At 42.0% G+C, this 24,445-nt stretch overlaps 1 protein-coding gene across 1 annotated transcript in view; it reads right to left on the reverse strand.

Moving 5' to 3' along the window:
- The window catches only part of SP4 (Sp4 transcription factor), a 31,335-nt gene extending 8,011 nt beyond the window's left edge, over positions 1-23,324 (reverse strand). The window contains exons 1-3 of the mRNA XM_054992151.1: positions 23,238-23,324; positions 22,553-22,641; positions 20,638-22,168 (exon numbers count right to left, since the gene is read on the reverse strand). Of these exons, the coding sequence (XP_054848126.1) occupies positions 20,638-22,168; positions 22,553-22,641; positions 23,238-23,244 (1,627 nt within the window). The 5' untranslated portion in view covers positions 23,245-23,324. The remainder of the gene's footprint in view (positions 1-20,637; positions 22,169-22,552; positions 22,642-23,237) is intronic.
- Between the last annotated feature and the right edge of the window lie 1,121 nt (positions 23,325-24,445).

A 24,445-nucleotide genomic window follows, 5' to 3' on the forward strand; every position in this document is an offset into this window, starting at 1 on the left:
AGGGCCATATAGTACCATGAAAAGCCTGATCCTTGGGCATGTTACTAAAAGAAGAAATGCTAGATCCTGCTTAGCATATCTAACCTCTTCCTTGGCTTAATACGTATGGCTTTAACTGTAATAAAGCCCTGGATTGTTCCTATGAATAGTACAAAAGTGGGTGGAATCAGCATTGGTTTTAACATATTGACCACGAAGCCCTGCACTCGACTGTAGTGAAAACTTTGGCACATGAAATCTTTTGGCCCACTTGTGAACCTCTATTAATTAAGAAATGGAATTATACCATCTTATGCGTGCTGCCACTGTACTTTGAGAAATTCTGTAGTACTAGATGTATCCCAAGGGGGTTTTAGGTGGGTAGCCATGTTGGTGTGCTGTGCAGTAGAACAGCAGAATTTGAGTCCAGTGGCATCTTAGAGACTAGTAAGATTTTCAAAGTGTAAGCTTTCAAGTGTCAGAGCTCTGTTCTTCAACAGGTTATGTCTTCTATGACAAAGTTCAACTATCATTTTTAAAAATGCATCCCTATAATGTGATGATGCAAACTACTTGTCATCCATCCTACTCTGAAGGTTCCCCCTCACTATATATTTGCTTAGGTTCCTGATATTTATGATACTGCAACACCCCCATCTTTCTTCTGAACTAATTATTTTGATTAGAACGGGGTACTAGTGTGAGGGCTCTTTTGTTTAGCACCCCACATGGATTTTGGTAAGAAGCAGAACAGGGCTTGACAAATTCCAGCACCCGGATGCCATGGCACCTAGAAATTTCATTGTGGCTCCCAGTATTTTCATTAATCATTTATTATATGTGCTTCTTGGTGAGTCTAAGTAGAAACACAAAGCTTACTTAGGCAAGGAATGGAGGTGAGATGACAACTAGGGTTACATTTTACTTATCCAGCATTACTGCTAGAAAAGCAAGTTAAGGCAGCAGCAAAAAAATGCCTTCTACAACTTCAGTCTAGCCTGGAAGATGGCCCCCTATCATGACCTGGCCAATCTGACTACTGTCATGCACTTTACATAGGTCTTTACTCTAAGTTAACTCTGAGAGCCAAACTACAAGTGACACCTGACACTAGTTTGACACTTGTCAGCTTCCCTCAAGTTTTGATGGGAAATATAGGAGTCCTGGTCTTGCAGTTTGGCTCTCTGACTGCTGTCCAATGGACTTTTCAACTGTCACTTGCCCAACATTCTGCCAAGCTGCCTACATTTCCCATCAAAACTTGAGGGAAGCTGACAAGTGTCCAACTAGTGTCAGGCGTCACTTGTAGTTTGGCTCTCAAACTCCAGTTGGTGTAGATTGCTACAGCTCAATTATTACAGGGAGCTAGTAGGAGCATGATTATTACTCTTGTTCTGCAGTCACTCCACTAGCTACCTATCAGTTACTGGGCTCAATCCAAGGTATTGGTTATCACATATAAACCTCCTGATGGCTTTGGTCTGGCATATTTACAGAACCACTTCTCTCCCTACGTTCCACCACAACAGCTTTGCTCATCTGAACTGGGCCTTCTTCAGGTGCCACCTTGCACATGGGCAAAATCAACAGCTGCTTGTACACATACATTTTCTGTGGTGGGACCCACCTTATGGAATGGCCTACCTAAAGAGATCAGGAAAGCGCTCACGCTCCTGGCTTTCCGCAAATGATGCAAAACTTAATTATTCAAGAGGGTTTTATACATAGATAGGAGGGCTGTAATGTAAGGAAGTGATCTCAAAGAGATGCATCAGTAAAGAGACAGGGACCACAGACTTTACTACTGTAATGGTCCCTTTGAGTATGATCCTACTGGGTAGTTCTGTGTTGTCGAATATGTCAGAACTGTTCATGCTCTGTTTCAGCATTTCATCAACTTGGTGTATCTGATTTCTGCTGGTTTTAAATCTTTACAAATTGCATTTATATACTCTATTGCATTGTCTATTGAAATGTCCTTGAAACTGACTGTACTAACTTACACTGTATAATCTGCCTTGTGTCTCAGCGAGAAAGGCGGACTATAAATAATATAAATAAATACAATGCTTTCGTTATAGCTTTAAAAAAATGAAAAGAAACTGTGACGAGTTTAGGATTAGGTTTTGTGGTAGCTATCATGAGGAAGTGCAGTCATTAAAATATAAAAGAATAAAGGCTGAAAAATGTCTGACTTTGACATGGGGGGGGGGGTCCGAAAGTCAAAGAAAAATTGTCAAGACTTGATATAGAATAATAAGGAAGATGAAGTAGGATATGAAGGAAGAAGAGTTTCATCAGTGCATATTAGTTCTCGGATTCAAATCTGTTCATCATAGTTGCTGTGTTTAGATATGCTTTTCAACTTTTACTTTATTCATAGGAACAAGTCTGGGGGCCTTAAGATTGAACAGTTCATGTTTCCTTCTAAGCCATCCTCTAGCATCCATCACTGACGGTTATGAGTCCAGGACAGAAATGTGGCCTAATATACAAATGACATCAAACTATCCAAAACAACAAAAAAAAAGTAGAGCAGACTACCGCAAAGCTCTGGAAGGACCCTTCTATACCTGTTTGAGTAGGCATCAGCATGGCAACTGAAAATCAACCTTAATGCTTTGAAAAAATACGTCCCCTAAAGTTGCCTATACTAAGTACAGGATTTGCAGTAGTACAACTTAAGTCCCACTATATCAAATGTAGCTCACCATCAATACACTGTGACCGTGATACACACACAACAGCTCTGTTTTTGTAAACAGCAAGAACAGAAGGTTAATTAATAGTCCCACTATGCTGCCATACAGAACTCTTGGGATAGCTGAGGTTGGTTAACCACGTTCCACAGAAATAGATAACGATATCCAAAGGTTGCAAAAGACAGAAAGCCCCATTTCAAATGTGTACTGATATTTAGAGAAGAGATGACTCATCATTCTGGGTGGGTTTTTTGTTTTTACATTTCTAGTGAGTCAGAGGGAAGGCAGCATGGTATAGCCTGATCTTTTCAGTTCTTGGAAATTAAGCAAGTTTGGTACTCAGACGGGCAACCACCAAAGAAGACACTGTAGAAAAAGGCAATAGCAAGCCGCCTCTGCTTCTCACTTGTCCTGAAGACACCTTGCTGGGGTTGCCATAAGCTGGCTGTGACTTAATGGAACATACCTATGTAGTTAGGACGTCTGAATGAGGAACATTTTTCCTTTAAGAAAAGTGGGATGGGTTAAGGTCTTAAATAATTTATGAAATAGTCCTTGGTTTAAAATGGATCATCTAAAGATTACTTTACTCTCAGGTGAATATTTATGATCCTTTAAGAGACTGGCATGTTCAAAGAAATATGTCCTGAGTGCAAAGCTTACTGGGGGGATAAAGGAAAGATATATGGGTTGTTGGTGAAGATCAATTTAGGAAGTAGGAGCAAATTTACAACTGCAAGCTGGGTTAGAATCAGATAAAGGCCTCAATTTGCTCTGTACAGAACTACCAACTATAATATTGGAAGACAATACAACAAAAACCTTGCAATATATCACACAAAACTGTGGAAACCATGCCGTCTATTACATTTACTTGGAAGTAATTTCTATTTCAAAGAATCTAAATTCCAGATAAGTGTAGCTATGGGTCAGTCCTGTACTTCAAGCAAGCCATGTTTGGATGCTAATTTCTAAAGAAAATGCATCATACACAGAAAACTTTGAAAGCAAGCACCCAGAATCAGGATGAAAGGCAGCTGGAAGATGCAGAATGATGAATTTCTGTAATACTGTACTTAAAATTAATAGCCAACTAAATATTGAAAGTGTCCCTCACTGTGCCACCTTTAGACCAGGGGGTTTCCAACCTTTTTGAGTCTGTGGACACATCTGGAATTTTGACACAGTACGGTGGGTGCAGCAACAAAAGGGCTGCCCCAAAACAGCTGCTGCAGGAGATGAAGTCAGACACAAAATGGCTGCTACAGCTTACTTTCAATCACACAGTGAAGATCCTTGTGCAATGGAAGCAGTTTCTGCCAAAACAATGTTTTTAAAAATTTGCAGAGTCAATAAATACTCCAATGGCCAATCAGAAGCTACGCTTTGCAAAATCTCTACCTGGCCCCACCCACTTTCTAAAAAAACTTGGCAGGCACAAGGAAAGGTGTTGGCAGGCACAATTGTGCCCACAGAACCCCACTGGGGACCCTTAGTTTAGACAGTCATGGTAACATCATGTTTTAGCTTGATTTAATGACTGATTGTTATTACAAGTACTAAATTCCCATAAGAACAAGGCAGAAATTTAAATATCATTAAATATTAAATCATTTACTTCATTTATTTTCTAAGATTCCATCTTCAAATTCACAATTTACATTTTCAAACATTTGATTTCCTTTTCACATGCCATTTATGCTCACTTACAGCTAAACTGTTGCTTGGAATTTTTTTTAACCACACCAACTGCTGGAACTTGTAGCCAACAGCAATTTTCTTTTGCTGTTGTAAAGGGGTTGCTCAAAATTATGGGGGTGGATCCCACAGAAACTATTCACTAACAGAAGAAAGATGACCAATTTCCTGCTCCCGTTGCAGACCTCTAATTCTCACCTCATGCTTTTGCTGGGAAGTCACCCGTCCCCGGAGTTGCATTTCAGAGGTAATTTTGGACTAAGTGGGGAAGAGGGTGAGGAAGACAAAAGGAAATCTATTCTTATCATAGGATCCAAGCTAGAATGTTGGCAACATTACAAATGTAGATGGAACTTCCTTTGCAACTGAAGGCTATATGATTTTCACAATTAGCAACCAAAGCACAAGTTATTTGTTGGTACAAAACTACACACATACAAAATGTACAAGGTGTGTGTGTGTATACACATATATATACAAACACACATACATACACTCTTTTTTAAAATGTACTGGTTACTGAAGTATATATTAGTAAAAAGAAGCATATAGCACTAGCAAATTTGAAATGAGTTGAGGCTTGGAGATTCCTTGAGCATTGTTTAAAGTGATGACCAGCAAACTGAAAAAGTAAATCTTCAGGTCTTAGGCCTGGAGAATGTTGCATTAGGTGGAATAATCTTGAATCATAAAATTTTAAATAGGTATAGTGATGAAAGTTTGTTAAACAGTTTAGTTTGGGCTACATACTAGATATTAAAGAAGCTTAGGTAAAGCTTAATTCTAAGTACTGCTTCATATGTAACAGCAAAGATGGGTCTCTACATTTCATTGTAACTTAACTGCGTATGTTCTGTACCATTTGCAGGAAATATAATATCTGGAATGAAATAAACACATCCCTAAGAGCTGCATGACATTCATCACATTTTCAGATCTTTATTAGTGCCAACTGAAACATTACAAAATAGAGTTTATGAGTTCTCCCACTCTTCTTCAAGTTGGAGATTTAGCAAAAACGAACAAATAAAAACCAAGAGAAAGACACACACAGAAGAAAAAATAGTGTTGGACATGGTATCAGCAGACTGCAAGTCTCAAAAGGGAAAGAAGGTATTATACAGACGAGGTTGTATGCAAAATAAATATTTTTAAAAACCTTAGGTTACACCAAATGCTAGGGCAAATATATAACAGCCAAAACATAAGTACTTTGTCAGAAAGTGAACAGATTTTTTTTTAAGCAGTACTTCTTGTATGTACAAAACTGGAGACTAACTTAAGGCACTACTTAAAACCTTCTGCATCTCTTAATTTAATCTATAGCTTTGCTAATGAATCTCCTAGAAGATAACAAGAATTTGTAGGCAGGATAATGTGGGAACCCACGTACACTGAAACACAATTACATCTTCTTCCTTTGAGGCATCATCACAGACAAAGCTCAACATTCTCGTTAATGATTATCAACACTGTATTCTACCACTCTGGCATGATCACTGTGGTGGTGGTGACTATTGCACATGTACTCTCAAAGCCTACCTGTAAACAGCCACAAAGTGCCTAAACTCCACTCTGCCACCTCCTCAGCCCATCTTGCTTAAAAGAAACAAATTCTTCATTCTCCTTTACTGCTTCTTTTTTCAGAAATATAGTAGACCTGGCATATACTCTGTTGGACAGTGCACACTATGGGTTACACTGCTCATCTATGGTTCTAGTCCCCTCATCTTCAAAAGTAACATAATAGCAGGGCTTTTTTTGTGGTAGTACCAGTACTACTAGAACCTTTTTCGGGGCTCTCCCAAGTTCTAAGGGGGCAATGGGTGGACATTGGCACCACCTTATATATGAGTACTGGTACCTTATTTTTTTAAAAACCCCAAAAGTACTGGATAAGTGTCCATCATCCTCTAAAAAAAAATCAGGCACAATGGGTGTGTGTGCATGGAGGAGGGGCAGGAATCAACCTCTAAAAGCAGATGATGTTCCCAAGGGCTGGCTCCAAGGTAGCATTTTCCAGCCTTGATTAGAAGTGCAAAAGGGTAGTTACAAGTGTTTCTTTACATAGCATTCCATTGAAATCTTCTATTTCTGCAGATGTAATGGCCTTTTAGAAATATTTCCTTGGATTAACTCATTTTGTATATAGCTTAACAAATGGAAAGCAGAGGCAAGAAATACTTGCTGTCCCTGCACCACCCTCACATATTTACTGTCTCATCAATACAGACATCGTACAAAATATATGCTCAACTACAGCTCATGTATACTATACTAATAGTATAGTATAGTGCAGGGACTCACAAGAATTGCAAGAGAGGGGGATTGCATTCCTCCATCCTGGCCATCCCCAGTTTTGCAGCCTCTACTACAACAGCAACTCCCCTCAGCCTGCCCGACCAGGGAGGCCCGCCTGACCTCGACCAGGGCCAGGGCCTTTTCGGTCCTGACTTTGACCTGGTGTTTAGTGAGACCAGGGCCCGGCAGAATTTACCGTCATTTCACCGGGCCTATAAGACAGAGATATTCCACCAGGTATATGGCTGAGGTTAGGCTGGGTTGCTGCCAGCCTGGTAGAAGACAAGTGAAGATATGAGCCCTCCCTTTTAGAATCGTCCACAATCTAGTTCTTCCCGATTTGCAAACTGACTACCTCAAATTAGCAAATTTGACGAGTGAATTTGTCTGCTGCTATTTTGGGTGCCAACTGTTTTAGATTTATATTTTATACTGCACTGTTTTTGCTACTGTTGTTTTAAATGGTTTTTGATGTAAATTATATGGATTTTTTTTCTTAATGCAATCTTCCTTGGGCGTACCTCGCAGGGAGGGTGGAATAAAAATATAAAGTAAATAAAAAAATAAAATTTTGCAACCAAACTCCTGCCACCTCCAACTCCACTGCCACTACTGCAATTGCTGCTCCTTCCAGCCTGCCCAACCCCAGCATCATAGCTGCCACCTGCCTGACTTCAGCTTCACAGCCACCACCACAAAAAAGTGGCTCCTCCCCCAGCCCACCCAGTGTGGGTGATCACTCTCATGGCTCCCTGACTCACTGCTGTTGGGCCTGCCAACAGAGGATTCCCCAAGTTTGCAGAACAATCTGGGCCGTCGTCACACGGGCTTAAAATTAGCGCGAAAATTGCACAATCTACCGCAAAATTCCCACCTTATTCTGGCACTGTTGCGAGTCTGAGATTTCTCCTCTGGTCTCAATTTTCGCGCTATAATCTGCTTCCGTGTGACCATCCGGCATCGATTTCTATCCCATAATGACGGAATTTTCCCTTTCTTATCTTGACCCGTTATCCCAGACGCCCTTTCGCGCTCTCCTGCAGCGAGCTCCTTTTTTTTTAAAAAAAAAACGTCCTTATATCGCTATAACGTCATAATATTATAAAAATACAAAGCAATGAAAGAGTGTTCTTTCTATGCTGCTCGAGCAGCATAGACCGAAAAAGTCTTTCCGCTGCCCTTTGCCTCCGACGGAGGGATCGCAGGTGTGCATGGCACAGAGTGAACGTGCTCTGAACCATCAAAACAACCAGTTGGGCCACCAGAACTACAAGTTCACTCGGTGGAGCCATGGTTGAGTCTTCGGCGATGGGGATCACGTCAGACAGGGGTTTTTCTCAGAACAAGAGTATATTTATGGATGTTCAAATTAGGAAGAAAAACAATCTTAGCCAATGTTCAAGCTGCTTCCAGGGCGGGAAAACTTGGCCAACCTATCCTGCTCTTTTGGGGTTGGGCTAACGTTTGGTTATAACGATGTAATGTCGTTATAACGCAATAAAGCGGAAAAAAAAAATTTTAAAAAGGGGGGAGGAGTTTTTTCTGTGCCCGTTCAAAATGACGGCACAGAGCGCTACAGTGTGAACAACTCGAAGCGGGAGGAGACGGTATTTGACAAAAGATTGCGTCATGGCGCCGATAGGAACAATAGCGCCACATAATGGAAATTTGACGGAATAAACGCCCGTGTGACGACGGCCCTGGTTTGTGTCAGAGTGACCCCAATTTGCAGATATAAGTATCTATAGATGGGACCACACTTAACCATTAGAATATACAAGTGGAGGACCCACAAGGAATTGCAGGGGGCATCGCATTTTCCCTTCCCCCACCATGTCCTCTTTTCTTCCCTGGTTATCCTCGTAGCTTTTCCTCGTATCTTCTCTCCTTCCCAGCCACCTTTGTCTGCCCCGTCTTCATCTTTCCGTCCCTCCAGCAGCCTCTCCTGTATGGCCAAGCTGCATGGTGCCCAGCTGCCAGCTGTGCCAGGCTAGTTGTGTGGTGGGGAATCTGCAAGGACTTGTAAGGCAGTACTTCACCTACCCCTGCTTTCCCTTCTTCTTTCCCTCCTCCTGGCAGCCCCCATATTCTCACCTTTTCCTACTTCCTTTTCTCCTTCCCACCCACCATTTTCACACGCAAAAATACTTTCTGTGTAAATTAAGGCTACAATTCTACTCGTTCATCTTCTGTAATTTTACCTAAAGCCAAAGAGGTTTTACAGAAGTATCACAGAAGTGGAAGGAAAGAAAAAGAGTGGCTCTGAATTTAAGAAGAAGGGTGCTGGGTTGTTTCTCCCAATCTAAATTGTCCCTGCTTTCAAAGTTCTAGCCACTATATAGGTATTAGTATCTTCTCTGCAACAGAACCAACAGGTCGGAGGGGGATTTAAATCAGAAATGCAGAACAGAAATTTTTCTAGTGCTTAACTTTTCCATTTTTTAGGATTTATAAAATTAACAGTGAATGGAAGCCATTGCCAATACAGTATTAGACATTTGACAGATTCAAAGTTATAATTAATATTTATTCACCTGACGAAGGGAACTGTGATTCTCGAAAGCTTATGCTACAGTAAAGTTGGTTAGTTTTAAAGGTGCTACTGGACTCTAATATTTATTCAGGTGATTATTTCTAGGAATTCTGTGTGAGAAAATATATATATAATGTACTGGTCTGTGAACTTTTAAAAAAATGAATACTATTTGTTAAGTGTCCTGGCTATTCTTACTTTTGAAAATGTTCTGATGCTTCTTGATTTTAAATGGTGTTTTTTGTTACCTGTTACTGGGTTTGTTCAGGAGAAAGAACAGCTTATAAATATTTTAAATCAAACTAAATAAATAAATAAATGGGGTGGAGGAATCAAACTATAATACATATAATACCCCAATTTTTTTTAAAAAAAAATAAAGTTATGAATTCATCTGATTGGCTGTGCTGATCAAATCAAAAGGAAAAAAAACCATCAGCATGAGAACTTTAAAACACCAACTGGAAGCGGCTTCAAACATTAAGAAAAAATTAAAATGGCAGACCATAATTGTCTCCTGTGTTTCGGCCCTTAGAAATTAAACAATGAAGCATTTAATGTATTTAATAGTTTATACTATAACAGACATCGTGTCAAAAGATGCCACAGATCTTAGTTTCTTCTTGTCGCTCCAGGCTAGCACAGCTACTATTTAAACAACAACAAAAAGAATAAGGAGGATTAAAAATAGGCAGTGAATACTTTCTCCCTTAATGGGAAAATATTATCTCTCTCATATAAGATTAAGACAGAAGAGTTCTTATTGTCAACTAGATGCCACATGCTAACCCATGTAAGTGATCCTCAGTGCCATTTTTTTTCAAAAGCAAAACTGAGACAGGATGCAGTGGGGGTTGCATTTATCACTTTTAATGCCATTGTTTCTCCATTCCCAGGAACTTCTGTGCACTAAAGGTATAAAATTCATGTTTCGTATGGCAGGGGAAAAGTGTAAGCAGTCCCTCTTTGTTTCATTACTGTACCTCTGTGAATGCCCTTCCCAAGAAAGAAAAAGCATCCTTGCTTTCCTTCTTGAACCCAGCACTGAGGATCTCCTACCTGTTAGTGAATGTACCATTTAGGCAGTCCTTTAGTGTACTCAGTCTGACTAAGTCCCCATTACAACGTCAAATGGAACGTGCAATAGATTGGGGCTTTAACTTGAGATACATTTTCCAGGAACACTAGTCTTCCAAACGGATTTCAGAATATATTTATAATACTGTTTTCAGATAGAAGAATAGCCATATGGGAATCTTTCCCTAAGTATCTATACAGCAAACAGTCATGTAAATGAGACTTCAATATGGATTATAGAGGACAGGAAAGTGGCAAAGAAGTATAACAACAAATACTAACAACAGTTTTTAGGCAGATATACAATATTTGTTGATGCAGAAAAAACAATTTCAAATATGTTCAGGTTGCCAATAATACCAACCAACGGAAGTGAAATTTTCAGGGACAGAACTCTGGAACACGGAAGCTGAACACCTGGTGAAACTCACTTGCAGTTTAGTGCTATTTTAAAGTGGTGGTAGCAAGACGTTTGAGACTTACTTTCATCAGGGATTCCATTTTTTTTTAATTTCACATTTCAAACACTGGACTTTGGATAGATAGGGGAGGACGGCAGACTATTATTAGGTACAGAGATCACAGCTAAACAGATTTTTTTTTACTACTGATTTCTGATACAGAACACATTGCTGAACAGAACTGAACATTAAAATTAACCACATCCTTTAGCAAGGTCCTACATCTCTTCAGTTTCAAATCATTTCCGGTTGAAACATGCTGTACATAAGCAGATAATTCTGGATCTCTTCCAGTCAGCTTGTCTGAAGTGCTTGAGTCACTGTTCAACCAACAAAGCAGCAGCAGCTTTGGGTAGCCTGATAAGAGGAGAGCCAAGAGGCTCTTTCCATCATTGCTCCTGCCTAGCCACTTCTGGAGGACTCCTCTATGTTTATTTTCCAACTATTGCAGGGAATTATCCTCATTTTTATACCCTAATATAGAAATTTTGGCTGAAGTCAAAAACTTCATGAAGTACTATTTTTCAAGTGATATATAGGTTTGTGTATGTATATATACACATACCACCCAATCTGAAAATTTACAGATTATACTAACACAACCTTCTTCCCCTTACAGATGATCATAAAGCTTACACAGAACCATCCATAAAACAAGTTGATTAAAACAAAATTGCTAATTCTTCCTCTATATGATATACATTTACTTCAACTCCACTCCCGTTTAGTCTGAAGCGAGCTAGGGGCTGTACCAGAATCTTCTAAGGACGAGAACCGAAGTAGGAAGAGGAGTTTGAATAAGGAAATTACTTTTTTCCAACCTATGCATACATTATGGTAAAACTATCAAGGGGGGATTCCGCATGATCAATTTTGATCGGACTTTCTGAGCAGTCGTGCTGCAGTGGAGTTGTACGAATCCACTGCTCCCCAATTCCACATTAAGGCTTTTGTTTCGCATTGACATTTCATTTCATCATGCTCAAAGTCCATCGTGCGGAATTTGCCAGTATAAAAATCAATTCCTCATTGCTTTTTCTGGGGGAAGTGTCAACAGACGTGCGTCTTCTTCATTTTTTAAAAAATCCCCCCCCCACCTTGCTACATATAAATGTTGCATCAAACAAACACATCTGATAGGTCAGAGCATTTCCCACCAATATCGTGGAATGAGTATTGGTTATTGACATTTGGAGGGAAAATTGTTACCGATGACCCCACTTTTCCTCTGCCTCCGAAGCTGTCAGCGAGCAATAAGTAACAAATTTGGCACGTTGAAAAACGGACCCGTTATTGGTCAGCTTGTCATTACATGACACAGGATATGTTTCTGCATAGACTTGAAGAAATGTTGCAATGTTTTTAATAATTTTTTTAAAAAAAAAAGAGGGGAAGGGAAAGATAATGGGTGTGGCTTAGAAAACGTGATTGGCCAATCAAATTAAGTAGATTCAAAGGGCGAGAGAGAAGGGAAAGGGTGGGGAGAACATCGGATAAAGAATTTCGCATGATTAAAATCCCTAATCTGCTGCGAATGGACAAATAAATTGGGGGAGAGCAGGATGCGGAAAAAATGGACAAAACCTGCAGTGACTTCGAAGCTGCTGCTAGGATTGCCTTCCCACGTGTGGAAACACAAAGAAAAATTGAGGTCATTTGGAAGCTTAACAGCGGAAAACCACTAGTGTGGAATCACCCAAGATCAACATTTAAAATACTAAGTTATATTTTGCTGTTACCATAGTAAACTTTTTAAAAACAATTTTTTAATGCAGCTGGAGAAAAACTCAGTAGAGCCCCGCTCTCCAAGGCTGTGGACTCAACCATTATATTTAAAACTCCTGTCTCATTCTTTTCATGGAGCAACCTGCTCCTCCATTAAGTGTATAGGGAGGCAGGAGACTAGTAATTCAGTGATGAGAGAAGAGTTCTCTGCGCATTTCAGAAGGTTTCTTCCTCCTTCCCAGAATCAATCCTATGTTGAAAACAAACTCCTGAGCTAAGCCCTTATGAAGTCATGGTCCAAAGTAAGTAATTCAGGAAACAAATTTCAAATGCCATGTAAAAGTGTTGTAGCAAAACCAAAAAGGAGTCTTATACCACTTTAAAGACTTAATACATTTATTTTAGCATAAGTTTCATGGCTAGTCTCTTTCACCAGTTGCCTTAAGTAAATCCTCAGTAGGGCTAAGCCGTGTATTTAAAGAGTTGGTCTTTCATTTCCATAAAGATAAGCATAGACCAGCCATAGTGTTCTTGTTAAAACAATTAACTTAAGATCCAGCAATTATTTGTGCTAGAATAAACCTGTTGTTTTTGAGGAGCTGCAAAGTCCTTTTTCTTATATTGAAGGAGAGCAACTGTAGCACCCATTAAAATATATTTTGTTACAAAGCTATGATCTCTTGTAATGAAACAGCAATTACTATATTGTTGCCAAGGTACTGAAGAAACCAGTCCCACCAGAGACCAGAAACTTGTGGGTTACTAGCTCGCTATGCATCCAATGGAAATCTTTCCATCGTCCCCAACCATACTAAGCTCAGAAGGGGCAAGTCACTACAGAAAAGAGTATGCCCCCCTGAATTAGGGTGTATGTGCATACACACATCAGTCACAGAGCTGGCTTCAGTCTAATGGAGTACAACCCAGTACACACCCTGAATAATATATATTTAATGCTACACAGAGGGAGGCAACAGCAAAACACCTCTGCACATCTCGTCTTGAAAACCACAGAGTCCTCTGTAACTTGACAGCATTTTCGATCACCAACGGTCAGGAAACTAAATGTTTAATTAAAATACAAGGAACTGTAGTTTGTTTTCCATGGACCTCTGTTGTGCTGTTTGGGAACCAGGGATGGGAGAGGAAACAATATGACAGAGATGGTAAAACTCTTTTGTTTTGGGTAATAAAATACCTTGGATTAACCCTGAAATAGCCTGTACAAGAACTTTTACTGCACAATAGGGGGAAGCAAATGATACCTAGTTTTATATTTTTATATATTTTATATATTTATATTTATATAAATTTATATATTTATATACTGTATTTATATAGTATACAGAACTAACTAGTGCCTGTTGAACAGATATGTACATTTAATTTAGAGGGCTTCTGGGTCACTCATTGTGGCAAAAGAAGATCTGTAGCCCCTCAGTCCGCCTTGATAGTTGATCCAGGTAGGGCTTTTTATTTTAGAAAAATGCCAAGTTGAAAATATCATCATACCCTAGACACAATTACATATATATATATAAACATGAATATTTATAACCTGTTTCACCCCAACAACTCCTTCTCAACATAATACAGCATTAGAAGCCAACAAGATTCCCAATATTTTATCTCTTCAAAACATGCCAATTGAGGCAGTTTTACCATTTTATTATCTCTCAGATTTTTACTAGCCACTTTTTTAGTGGTGAAGATCCAGTTAGACTTCCTCTATGTCTCCTTACATTTCTTTAACTACACCTTTGAGAAAGCAGTATTTGCTTAAGCTTATTTTGAAATCTCAGTTCAGGAATAAATTATTACTTCATAGAATCATAGAGTTGGAAGGGGCCATACAGACCATCTAGTCCAACCTCCTGCCCAGTGCAGGATCAGCCTAAAGCATCTTTGACAAATATTCATCCAGCCTCTTCTTGAAAACTGTCAGTGAAGGGGAGCTCACCACCTCCCTAGGCAGCTGATTCCACTTTTGAACTACTCTGACCGTGAAAAAGTTCTTCCTAATATCCAGCCGGTACCTTTGTGCATGTAATTTAAGCCTATTGTTTCGGGTCCTACCCTCTGCTGCCAACTGGAACAGCTCCCTGCCCTTCTCCAAATGACAGCCTGTCAAATACTTAAAGAGAGCAATTATGTCCCCCCTCAATCTCCTCTTCTCCAAACTAAACATTCCCAAGGCCCTCAGCCTTTCCTCGTAGGGCTCAGTCTCCAGACCCCTGATCATCCTCGTTGCTCTCCTCTGCACCCTCTCGATTTTGTCCACATCCTTTTTGAAGTGAAGCCTCCAGAACTGCACACAATACTCCAGGTGCTGCCTAACCAAGGCAGTATAGAGAGGGGCTATGACCTCCTGCGATTTCGACGCTATGGCCCCTTTGATACAACCCAGGATTGAATTGGCCTTTTTTGCCACCGCATCACACTGACTGCTCATATTGAGATTACAGCCCACTCTTACCCCAAGATCTCTTTCACACATACTACTGCCCAGAAGTGTATCCCCCATCCAGTATTTGTGCTTCCCATTTTTGTGGCCCAGATGTAATACTGTGCACTTGTCTTTGTTGAATTGCATCCTATTCACAGCTGCCCACTTCTCCAGAGTATTCAGGTCTTGTTGAATTTTAATTCTATCTTCTTGGGTGTTTGCTACTCCTCCCAATTTGGTATCATCAGCAAATTTAATGAGCAGCCCTTCCACTCCTTCATCCAGATCACTGATAAAAATATTGAAAAGTACTGGGCCCAAAACCGAGCCCTGCGGCACCCCACTGGACACCTCCCTCCAATCTGATGAAACGCCGTTGACCACCACTCTTTGGGTGCGGTCCTCTAACCAGTTCCCTATCCACCAAACTGTCCTATAGTCCAGTCTACAGTCTTCCAGTTTGCATCCACTGGCCTGGTGAGGGCTGGGCCAGGCCAGTGGCTGCAGCTCCACGTGTCTGCAAATCCCTCCCCCTCCCCCCCCATGAGAAACAGGTTCCCTCTCTCAGAAAAGTGGGACCTGAAAGGCTGCAGGACCCAGCAAGGATCACACTTTCTACATAGTTTCCTGGTACCCAGGTAATAAGTGTGGGAGATTAAAAAGATAATCTTAAATCTTAACCACTTCACTTAAAAGAAACAATTATTTAGAAAAACACCAGCTATTCAAACATATATTACTATTAAAAATTGTTTTGGCAACATGAGCAAAAGTATTTATTTAGAATTTAGTATTCATACTGATATATACGTACAACAAGATTGTATGTAACAAATTTTGATACTCTTACAACACAATCCTAAGGCCTGGCCTGGTGCCCGCATCTTGATGTAAAAGCAGCGCTACTCTGCCACTCTCTATGGACTTTTGCAGGATAGCCACACCAGTGCCTGAGCTTGGCAAGGTGAGGTGTGGCCGCTGCCAAGAGCACCCACTCACCGTTCTCAACAACCCTGCCCACACCAGCCAATGGACGCACCACTCCCTTGACAACACAAGGGGCGAGCAGCAGTGCAGCCAATGGGGTGGACGCGATCCCCACTGCCCAACAATACCCCGCTCCTCTATCAGAGAGCAAGCATCCCTGCCAAGAGGGCAGAGGTAACATTTAAGGTGAGAACAGGGCACCCACCCTCTCACCCGTTCAACCCCCATTTTTGATGAGGGCCAGGCCAGTGGCTGCAGCTCCACGTCTGCAAATCCTGCCCCCACCGCTGCTGTGAGAAACAGGTTCCCTCTCTCAGAAAAGTGGGACCAGAAAGGCAGCAGGACCCAGCAAGGGTCACACTTGCTGCCTGCAGCACTTGGGATCAGCCCCCAGAGAGGCAGTTGAGGGGGTTAGGTTCTTCAATGAGTGACAGGAATGCCCAATGGAAACCACGAGAGGCCAGAAGGCCCACTGGAAGTGATGGGAGTAACAAATACCCACGAACTTGCAGCAGCGCCATTTGAACACATCACTGCATCACAAAAATGCGAGGAGGACACGGGTTGAATCTCGAGAGCCATGCTCTGGCCCTAGGGTGAAGCCCCCACAGAGTGGACTTACGGCCTGCGGGACCAGAGAAACTGTGCCGGGGGCCGTCATCCACACCCACACACGCCAGATTTCTGAAGTCTATCCCTGCCTCAGCAAACAATGAAAAGGAGGATGGTCTAGCCTCCCAGAGGACGAGCCTCCAAGATTCCAAGGTATCGATCCACATACTCCACCTCCTGGCAGCAACCCTCCTTCCCCAGCATGCAACAGTCATCTGCCTGGCTCATCAGATGCCAGCAGCTCTGTCTGTCAGAAAATGTGAGTCCATAGTGGTGCCCCCCACCCAGCCAGACATACATGGACCACACTACAATTCCCACCCCAGTGCCTGAAGTTACACTGAGGGGGGGGGAAGGGGGCAGGGAAGCTGGATGGGGCCTCAAGGCACCACTGGACACCTGCTCCTTCTGGCAGCAAAGCCCACCCCATCTATCCCATCCCTGAGCCAGGAATCATTCCCTAGGATGTGTGAAAAGAGGGAGCACATGGACTGGTCCCTGTGACTGGTCCTGCACATGGACTGGTCCCGTCATCCTTTGCGCCACTGGGCCTCATGGTGGGGTGGGCGTGAAGGGGAGAGCCGAGTTTTCCTGTTCTATGGGTGCCTATGAGCTATGCCACTTTTTATCACGGTGTAAATTTATGCCGCTGCGGGGGGGGGGGGGTGCCTGGGCCTGGAGCGGCCTAGGGAGTTAATGTATAATGTTTTTATTGTTTTTAAACTGCATGTTACAAATTGTATGCTGTTACACCACCCTGAGCCCCACTGATGGGGAGGAAGGTCTAGAAATGCAATAAATAAATAAATAAATAAATAAATTTATGTATCTGAGCCTGAACCTGGTCCTAAAATGCAGATCAAATAATGCACACAACGGGGCAGGGAGGAAACTACCAGGTTTACGAAACAAAAGCTAAATTGTGCAACGAAAATTGAGGACACTTTACAAAACCCAAACACAGAGATGCAATACATAACACTGTGATGTACAGTGCAATTCTATGCACAGTTATACACTTTTAAAGCCTACTGACTTAAATAAAATTGAAACGATGTACTCTGCATAGGATTTCTTTGCCAGTCATTTCATCACATTCTTCACCCTCAATAAATGCAATGCATATTGATTGAAATACTTTAAAAAGTGGAAGCCTTATAAAGATACGCACAAGCACATTACAACAATATATAATGAAGCCCACATGAAAAGGCAAAAAGTTAGTGGGATAACATAGTGAGCACCATCAAGTCCAGAGGTCTTTGCCTTTCACATTAGAGGCAAAGTTACACAGCCTCTTAACAGGCTGGAAATGACCGTTTCCTAATAGAATATCAATACTGTTGAAACATGAATGATACAGAATGGCAGGATGATCACTGCTAACCAAATCTGGCACCTACATAATTTTAACACAGTACAGAAACAGTGTTGCATAAAATGTGCTACTGATACTTAAGGAATTACTATTTCTAATACATACATTTTAAGTGCTTGGGTATGTTCTGGGACAGATACATTTGAATTTACGTTTTTGTATAATATCATATGTAAAACAACAATAAGATTTGGACATTTTTTATAAATGAAAGGAACAGTTTGCATAACTTCACTGGGCAAAAGAGGATGAAAATACGTAATTGGCAAGGGTGCAGAGGGAGTATGATCTTGCAATTCACCACTGAATAATGGAAAATTAGTAGCTAACAGTTTCTTGAAATGTATAATATGATCAACAGCAGATTACAAGTAACTGGATAATGATTTTATCCCCCCCCCTCCAATTATAGCAAATAAAACATTCTTTTCCAGTTACTTTCTTGAGTTTACCCATATCCCATACTGATGCCTATAAAAATAATGATGTTAGACTTCTCATAGAATGCTTTGGTTTAAAAATAAATTCTACTAGTATGGCATTTATTTTTACACCACCTAAGAGCTCAAGTACTCTATAAGATGTCTAACATTGTGGCCAGTCAGGAGTCATTTGTTCTATACCAGGATGTTATTTACAGCTTATTGGAACAATTTCACACAGAAGCAAATTTCTCTTTTGCAGTACTGAAACTCAAGGAATATAATAATAAATAAGTTCAATGATAAAGTTTGTCCTTTAACAGTAATTTACAGACACACAAAAATGGTTTCCACTTCACTTCAGCAGACAACATGGAGTTACTGTGGTACTGAAAGTCCTCAGGATATGGGTAAACTCAAGAATGTGACTGAGAAAGAATGCTGTATTTGCTATAATGCACAAACATTAATTGTACTTATGTTGCACATTAAACTTTTAAGCAAGATGTCATGCCAATCTTGCTTCTATGAGCAGCAAGCTACACATGGCAGCAACAGACCCACATATTTGAATGCATTCACTGCCATGTTCAGAGGACAGCAGTAGCTTGGTCAGAAAGCTGTGGGAAAGAATTTTGGCCATCATCTCAAAGTCTCTTTGCTGCTGTCAGGAAGGAGGATTAAAGAGAAATCAGAATTACCAATCAACAGTTTAGCCTGAATGAGAAATTCCTGCCCCTAATTGTCAACACCTTGGGAGGGGGGGGAGATAGGAAGTACAATGATCACTCTGAATATTTTACATTGGCAACTAAGGTGAACACATCTTCCTTAGAAATGGTGACCAGTAACCACTGAAGCTTTGGAGGGAAGGGGGGAAGGAGAAGGAAAGTACAGGGAGAGGTCATTAATTCCTATCCAGCCTTTTTGCTTTTCAAGTCACTCAACAACCACAGCTTCACCAATCTGTATTAAGATTAGGTAGAATACCAAATGAAGATTTTTCAGCTCACAAAAAAGACTGAGAACAAATGTTGGCTTAAACTACTCCTGACTTTCCCCAGACTATTCTAATCCAGATGCATCACTATACAGAGAAAGGAAAAGACATGAAGAGAGCTATCCTGAACAGTTCTACTTGGAATCTCACGTGGGTCTATTCAGTGGGGCTTACTTTCAGGAAAGTGTTCTTAAGATTGCACTGTAATAGGCTTAGATTGAAGGAACTCTGCATAAGATTGCATCATATACTTTTACAAATGCTTCTTATAATTGGTAGACAAAGGAAAATATACTTTTTCAGAGTAAATTGCTTACTAAATTAGCAATAGGAATTAACTAACCAAGAACTGACTCCTTTGTGTAAATTAATTTCTCCATTAACTCGTAAATTATTAGTCATTATTTTGTTGAAATTTTTAAAGTATTCTACAGGATCACAACAGCTACAGTCCAATATATGCATGTTATATAGAATACATAAAGTTACACACATGCAACTGCAAATAGTTTTGACAAGACTTTTTGGCTGCAGTCTTGTACATTTTCTCTACATGTCTCTTACTTTTCAGATATCTGTCAAACTATTTTATGTTCCTATTCTTCCACTTTAAGAAGGCCTGCAACTTTTCACCAGAGAATCAAATCAGCAAAAATCAATTTTCACAGTGAATTCCAAGCTCCTGAAAGGAATCAGAACAGCACCAGATGAACACATACTCTACATACATATTAATTCAGACAACTTTATTAGACCATTGTTTAGTTCCGTGACCTCTTTATGTTAATGATTTGGGATGTAATCACTGCTTCTACGTAGTAGTAATAAGTTATTACAAAACTGAAGTCACATCCTCATTTCTTCATCCTTTCGTAAGTAACATGTAAAATCACAGGAAATTTTATTAGGCAAAAATGTTAGAGACAATCATAAAGGTGCAAATAAACCAACCTAAAGGCAAACAACTTCTGTAATATGTGAAGTGTTCTTATTTTAAACAAATAGCTGGGATCCAAAATACCACATGGTACATGATACAGTAAGGCCCTTTAAACAGACACACCCCTATTTCCACTGCAGTGGCTACCAAAATCTCTTCATAGTCAAAGACCTTCTAGGGTGGCACTTGATGTAGAAAAATCTGTAACCTTTTTGGGCACAAAGGGCTCTTTGGATCCCAGTTAATATTTACATGTGTGTAAACTACTTTTTAATAGCCCCTGAAAGTAGATATTGTCTACAATTATGTGTCATTATTATACTCATAACTGAAAGAAGGTACACTTCTTAATGCATATTCTCAATAGAGCACTTACCTGCAACACTAGTAATGGTAACTGGAACTCCTTGCACTTGGACACCTGCAGCACCCAAGTTGGCTACGCTTACTGTTTGGAGATTAGGCACGGAAGCAATCTGGGCAGCATTTAGCGTTATTGGTGTACCAGCAACAGCAACTGGTGCTATTTGAGCTATAGTACCACCACTTGAAGATACAGGAGTAATGGTTAATTGCTGGGGTAACCCTGCATTTTGAACTTGGAGATTTGAAAGGCTTTGAAGATTCTGGACCTGTACTGTCTGCCAACTGATTTGCCCTGATGGGGTTAAAGTTGGTGCTCTTATGAGCACTTGAGTTGGACTCATTGCTTGTAATTGAACATTTTGCAAAGGCTGCTGTTGAATGGTTTGAATAGTTTGTCCTGACTGAAGCTGAAAAGACTGTGGAGAAATAGCTTGAATGATCTGCTGTTGTGGCTGTTGGATCTGTATCTGCTGTAGAATAGGCTGACCTACTATTTGCACCTGCTGCAAAGAGTTTGACTGGTCCTGAACGTTTTGCAGTCCATTAGACGGAAGTTGACTAGAGTTCTGGGCCTCTGTTTCCGAAGCAGTTGTTGGAGGATCTTCAGTAGCAGATTCACAACTGTTTGCTGTGCTTGCATACTGGCCAGTTTCTGCAGTACTTACTAAAGTTTCGCTGCTTGTTAGAGACGTAGAGGCAGTAGTTGTGCAAGTGGAAGAAGGAGAATCTGGCATGCTACTAACAGAAGCTGTGGTGACAGGTGTGGATAACAGCTGATTTCCATTGGAAACTCCACTATCAGTGGGTTGAGAAACCTGTCCAGAACCGCTAGCTGCAACATTTATTACAGGTAATGCTAGGGTCACTCCTCCAATGTTTATAGGCAATGATGTCACAACTTGTGCCTGAGTACCAGCAATAGGCAGTTGCAATGGAATGGAAACACCAGGCCTAATCTGGACTGGTACTGTTTGATTTGCCAAGTTTTGAGCAATAATATTCCCAGAAGCTGTCCTATTTGTAGTTGTAATGATAGCTTGATTATTCCCTGCAGGGATAAGTTGAATTTGACCTTGTAAATCTTGTAAAGCTGCAGCATTAGCAGGACTGATCTGAATTTGTTGACCTTCTGTTGTTTGAATCTGAGGAATCACTTGATACTGAACACTACCACCTGGATTTTGTACTTGTATTACTTGAAACTGTCCTGGAGTTGCTCCAGAGGAACTGCCTGTTTTTGTTTTTGAAGGAGATACATTTCCATTGTTGCTGCTAGAGGGACTTGCTGCACTTGAAGTGACAGAAGACGCCTGCTGGACATTATTTTCTTTTGAAGCAGGAGGGGCAGCAGCAACCAGCTGCCAAGCATTTCCTGCAAGCTGAGTTGTCACTAATTCTAACTGCTGTGGCTGATTTTGAAGCTGCACCAAACCTTGATTTGGATCTATAATAATCTGCTGTCCAGTTGCTTGATTCTCACCAGGTGTCCCTATTTTGCTGCAAGTTGCTGCCAAGAGAGCCAGGGGGGAAGGTTGAGAATCCTAACAAAGTAAAAGACAGCATAGTATATTAGGAGATAAAGCAGGCTTCTGAACTTTAGTAAGATTATCAATAGTAAGATTATTGAGATGTATAGGAAACAAGATACCCAAATGCATAGCATACCAGATGTCAGGATAATTGCTAATCATTAATAGTCTATTGTTAATAATAATAAATTATATTATATAACTATTAATTTATTTATAATCTGCATTAACTATAAAACAGGACACTAGCCGCTCTAGCAAATTTTTGAGAAGTTCATGGAAAAAATGAGTGCCAAATAATTCACACACAAACCTAAATATATCCAGGCAATAAAGATTTGTGCTTATTAAACTGAATGTCAGTTTTTATGTAAGCAATATCTTTATATGTTGTACCTGAGAGGCTCCAGTTTTGCTTTTTTTATTGTTTTCTGCCTCAGGTGAATTCTCCGCCTCTGAGGGCATAGTTTCCTCCTTCTTTTGATCTGCAATACATATACATATATTTTAAACACACGCAAACAAACCACAATATTCTCATATTCCCTGTCCTCCATTCCTCCTCTGTTTAAAAGGCACAGTCCACACTAGTGCGATAGCAAAGGGGACCTAAAAAAAAAATACAACGTGGTTTGAAACCCGGCCCACGGGGGCTTGTTGAGTGCGTGAACACCCAGAAAGGGAGGTTTGATTGGTTTCCTTTCTCGGAGCCTACAAGGCAGGAGGGGGAAAAACCACCCACAACCCTCCTCCTCCTCCTGCCCCTAAAGCATCGACGGCTACTGAGTGGCCCAGGATGCTTTAGGGGCAGGAGGAGGGAGGCGCAAGGGAGGGGAAAATGGGAGGAAACAGCAACGGAGGAGGAATGGATGTGCACAGGAGGGAGGGCTGAGAAAGAAAGGGGGAATGGAAGAGGGAGGAAAGGAGGAGGGACCGAGGGAGGGATGAGCGGGACGAAAAGGGGACCCAGAAGGCACGGAGGAGGCAGTCTGGGGTGGCGCGGGAGGGCAGCAAGGGGGGCGCGCCAGGGCGCCGGGGGGGCGGGGAGAGGGAGGGAAGCAGGGCGGGGGGGACTACATACCGCTCATCCCGCATTAACACCCGCTGAGGCGCGGCTCGAGGAGGAGGGGAGGGACGGAGGGCGGGGTGCTGGGGTAGCGGCGGGGAGAAGGCCGGTCGCTGCCGGAGCTGGGAGGAGCAGGTCGGCCTATTTTTCCACGAATGGCCGCCGCTGGGCTGTGGCGTAGCTGCCAGTCTCTCCGCCCGCTGCCGCCGCTCGCCTCAGCCCGAGCGCTTGATTGACAAGCCGGAGTAGAGCGAGGGAGGGAGGGAGGGGGGAAGCGGGGGCGGGGCGCTACGAGGCCCAGGCTGACACCCACTGAGGAGGGAAACGAAGCCGCCCGGCCGCTGGGCTTGGAACGAGGAGGGAGGGAGCGAGTGGAGGGCGGAGCTAGGGCGGCGTGAGCCCCGCACGAGCCGGGCCCCGGCTCGATTTGAATAAAAATAAACCGCCAGCCAGACCGACTCGCTTGAGGAAGCGCCAGCCGAGGGGAGTGGCCGCGGCAGCGCGTGCTCAAGGGGGAAGCGGGTCTAACTGGCGCTATGGGATTTTTATTTTTTTGCCCGCGCTCCCTCACTATGCGAAGGGGAAGGAAAGCAGAGATGGGCTGAAGGGCGGAGCGACCGGGGGGGTGGGGTAATAGCCCGTTCTCTTGGCCGCCCACTAAAATCAGGAGCGAGCTTCTGATTGACAAGCCGGGAGAACGAAGCCGCGAGAGAAATTAGGAAGGTTGCGGAGGCGCCAAGCCACTCGCGCGCCTGTGACTGACAGCGCGGGAAGAGTCGAGGACGCTGTCGGAGGCGCCTCGTCTCTTGGAGGGACCGTCTCTCGTTTTCCAATTGGTCTCCCCAGGCTTCTTTCCCCTTTGAGCAGATCTAGGTTAGCCTCGGTGGTGGTGGTGGTGGAGACTATGTGGTGGAGGGTTTAAACGTTTTGCTTGTCATTGGCTATTGTAAAGTGAACTGTATGCCGGGATTTGTGGTATTCGGTGAGCCCGCGCGTGCGCGGAACAAGTCAGATGCTGCTTGCGGCAGCTGGTGCGTGGTCTCGTCCAAGCTGGGAGGAGAGCTATTGAGGATGCTCTGTTTCTTACTGTAACCTGGTCGCTGGGGGTCCAGCTGCAGTGTGAGGTACAGCCTAGAAGAAGTTTTTTTTAAGATGATGGCAGCTATTAATCATGTAGTTTTTGCTCCACCAGTTGTCATCTGGAAGGTTTCAGTGGCATGGCA

Source organism: Eublepharis macularius, chromosome 11 (genome assembly GCF_028583425.1).
Source record: "Eublepharis macularius isolate TG4126 chromosome 11, MPM_Emac_v1.0, whole genome shotgun sequence".
NCBI classification, from domain to species: Eukaryota; Metazoa; Chordata; class Lepidosauria; order Squamata; family Eublepharidae; genus Eublepharis; species Eublepharis macularius.